This window comes from Mycothermus thermophilus (genome assembly GCF_041956435.1).
Source record: "Mycothermus thermophilus strain CBS 625.91 unplaced genomic scaffold VTJ04scaffold_2, whole genome shotgun sequence".
In the NCBI taxonomy this organism is placed as follows: Eukaryota; Fungi; Ascomycota; class Sordariomycetes; order Sordariales; family Chaetomiaceae; genus Mycothermus; species Mycothermus thermophilus.
In genome coordinates, this window is record NW_027191428.1 from 1,287,091 (window position 1) to 1,290,550 (window position 3,460).

General features: G+C 56.8%; 2 protein-coding genes across 2 annotated transcripts; both read right to left on the reverse strand.

Moving 5' to 3' along the window:
- Positions 1–208: 208 nt before the first annotated feature.
- Positions 209–2,209, reverse strand: VTJ04DRAFT_2608 (uncharacterized protein; the record flags this gene model as incomplete). Its single annotated transcript, XM_069360416.1, has 1 exon — positions 209–2,209. The coding sequence occupies one exon, from the start codon at positions 2,207–2,209 to the stop codon at positions 209–211; it is 2,001 nt and encodes a 666-aa protein (XP_069221129.1).
- A 381-nt stretch (positions 2,210–2,590) lies between these two features.
- Positions 2,591–3,241, reverse strand: VTJ04DRAFT_2609 (uncharacterized protein; the record flags this gene model as incomplete). Its single annotated transcript, XM_069360417.1, has 1 exon — positions 2,591–3,241. The coding sequence occupies one exon, from the start codon at positions 3,239–3,241 to the stop codon at positions 2,591–2,593; it is 651 nt and encodes a 216-aa protein (XP_069221130.1).
- Positions 3,242–3,460: the final 219 nt, after the last annotated feature.

Genomic DNA, 3,460 nt, shown 5'->3' on the forward strand with positions numbered 1-3,460 from the left:
GTTTGTTAGATATACTTTCAGACATTTGTATCTGTGCACTGACCCAGGTCAGTCAAGTCGTGTTGGACTCCCAAATTATTATTGCATTGTCCTACCCTCTGGCTGGCTATTCGAATCTCATGAATGATCTGGTGCCACCGCAATCGCGAAGCGATTCAGGAGGGGTACAACCAATCCAACATACGACTAAACCGTCATTCCTCCCAACTCAACCCCCCCTCTGCGCCTGAAAAGCCTGCATCCTCCGAATCCTCTCCTCCGCCGCCCTCGCCCTCCTTTCCCTCTCCAACCTCATTCTCTGCTCGGGTGTCAACCCCCTAGCCTCCTCCTGGCGCCTCTCCTCCGCCGTCATCGGTGCCCCACCACTCAACAACCCCACTCCCGCCTTCTTCCCTCCTTTCCCATCCTGCACCTTTGGCCCTTCAGTCTTCAACCTTTCCTCCTCCCTCCGTCTCCTCTCCTCTTCCTCCTTCCGTTGCGCCTCCTTCTCCCTCTCTGCGCGCCGCTCGGCCTCTTCTTTGGCCAGCGCCGCTGGTACCCGCGCTTTCTCCCAGTCCCAGGCGTCTTCGCCGAGCTCGGAGCGGGCGACGCGGAAGGCGTCGCGTGTCGCGCGGTCGCCGGCGAGTTCGAAGGGGGTGCGGCCCTCGCGGTTGAGGATCGTTGGGTTGGCGCGGGCGCGCGTCAACAAGCCGGTGACGAGGGCAGCGGAGTTCTGGGAGGCGGCGAGGTGCAAGGGGGTCGGGGCGTGGTGGTTTTGCTGGGTATCGGCGGGTTGGAAGAGGAAGTCTGGAGAGAGGTTGTTGGTGGTGAGGTATGAGAGGAGGGCCGGGAGTTTGGAGCGACGGATTAGGGCTTGGAGTTGGTTTGTGTGGAAGATGGCGGTTTCTTGCTCCTCAGTGAGCTTGGGAGTGGCAGGTTTGGCTTCGGGTTTGGGTTTTGAGGGTTGCTTGGATGCCTCGTCGGCTGGTCCGGAGGCACCTTCGGGGAGGATCTCCTTCACCTTGAGACGGGTGAGCTCGATGAAGGCACGCATGAGCTCGTTCTGGGTCGCTCGGCGTGTGCTGAACGGGAAACCACGGATGCGCGGGTCGTTGGGACGCAGAACCTGGCCCTCATACGGCCCGAACAGGGTCCGCCGGTTGGTGTTGCCCGTAGCGCGGATGAAGAGGAGGTCAGACGTGTCGATGAGCGCCTTCCAGTCCTTCAGGAGAGCCCGGATATCGTCAACGAGGGCTTGCTCGTTGTACCGACGGATCCAAGCACCAGCCGAGTGCGCCGGCCCCTTGGCGTTGTCATTGGCCGACTGAGAACCACCCTGTTTCCGCCTTGTCGTGTACCGATGGAACGTCTTGTGCGCGAGAACAATAGCCTCCCTGTTCATCGGCCCAACTGTTCCGTGCTTCGACTTCTTCGGGGCCAGACACACCACCATAGCCGCGAAGTGCCCACCTCCGATCATGCAGAGGAAAATATGCCGGCCGTTGTACTGATGCGGGATGGCTGTACTCCCATCCTTGGGGGTCTTAGGCATGGCTATTGGCGGGAGTTGTCGTTGCCTGATGCGATCGACGATCTCCTCCTCGTTTTCCAACTCCTGCGGCGTGAACAAGGCCCTGTACACACCGAAGTATGTGTTTTCGGGCAATTGCGGCGAGCTGAACCACAACAATGGCGGTTTCCCCGTCCCTCTCCTCTTCGCTTTGGGTTCGTCATCTTGGTCTCCATCATCCGCATTCCGCCGATCCGCCAGAGTTGCCTGCTTCTTGAGCAGAGCGGAGAGAGTCGATTCCTTGCGCGACGCGTTCTCATCCTCCTCGTCATCCTCTGTATCTGTTGTGTCCGAGCCTGATATACTCATCTCATTCTGGTCCACAAGATTCTCAAACTCCGCTTCTGAGACGGGTTTCAACCCATTCATCTTCTGCTTGAGGTTGTAATAGTGGAGATCGGTCTTGAGATGGTCGCGCTGTTCCTGGACAGAGTTGAACGTCAGGCTGCACAAAGAGCATGATTGCGAGCCAAGTACGTTGTCGGGACCGGCGAGGCTCGAGACGTGCCTCTGTGAGGAGCTGGCGTCGGTCGAGGCATCGTCGTCGGCGACGGCGGGGAACCCCGCATCCGACTTCAAGGAGAGCGAATTGAGGATCTCTGCCGGGAGATCGTAAAGATAGAGCGGCCGCCGAAGCAGCGCGTCCTGAAGCTTGTCCATGAAGCTTCAACTATTCGTGGGATCAAGTGGTGTTGGAACAGTGATGGTGTCAGCAAAACAACAAACATGAACTGGGTGCATCCTTAATTGAACTGGGAGAGACTGGTGGGGTTGAGGGGCTTATCGATAAGCTTGTGAGGACGACAGTCACACCGAGTTTGCGTCACACCGAGGAGAGGACGGATACAGCCCTAACCCTCGGTTTCAACCCGGCTTTAGCAAGCCATCGCGTTTGGGTTGAGTTCGGCAAAGGAGAGGCGTCCATAGTACATACCTAGTACTAGACTTAAGAATAGATCACATTCACATTTCAAATTGGGAGATACTCTGGTTAGATGTAAATTAACTATCTTGTTGTCTACCTACGAGATTTGCAAAGACTCAGCTCCAGTTGTTCATGTAGGAGTACTGCTGAGACGACCACCGAGAAGGTGGCCGTGTCGTCGTCGTCGAGTGGCGCCGGGTGCTGTTGTTGCGACGGGGCGGACCCCTCTGGCTGTTCCTCCTCGCCCTCGTAGACGACCTATTACGAGGGGGAGGAGGCTGATGCCGAGAACGACGACGAGTGGGCCTGGAAGAAGACATTGGCTGAGAGGGCTGCGACGGGAGAGAAGGAGGTTGCATCCGCGGCGGTGACCGATGGGTGGTCATGGTCGGCTGCGAACGGGGGCCATCCCGCGACACATAATCAAGCGTGGTGGTCCGGATCTCCTCAAGCCTCTGCAACCAGCTCAGGTTCGTCTCAAACGGCTGCTTCATCTTCCAGACCCTGCCAAGGGCACTCAGCTCAAGCCGCGGATGAAGCGGGTTGATGTAGTTCCTACGGTTCGGGCCAAAGACATCACGGGCAGGAATGCTGCCAGGGGAAACAGCAGTGTCATGCTTCATGGTGCTCTTGTAGCCCCAGAAGTTGAGCACACTGTTGACATTGTAGATGTCATAGCCACTGAAATGATTGCTACACTCATCACAAAAGTTGTACTGAAGAGACGGCTCAAGCTTCGGCCTACAGCTCCTGATCTTGAAAGACATGCTGGCACGAAGACTACGCGGATTGCTCTTGAGCCTAGAGTTACGTGACTTCTGCTTGTCACAGAAAACAATGTCACTGTAACTCGTGTGAGTGCAGATAGTGTGGATGTTGTGGATGATGTAGCACATCTTGCTGGTCCCTTGCGTATGCGTATGCGTGTGATGTGTGTGTGTGTGTGTGTGTGTGTGTGTGTGTGTGTGTGTGTGTGTGTGTGTGTG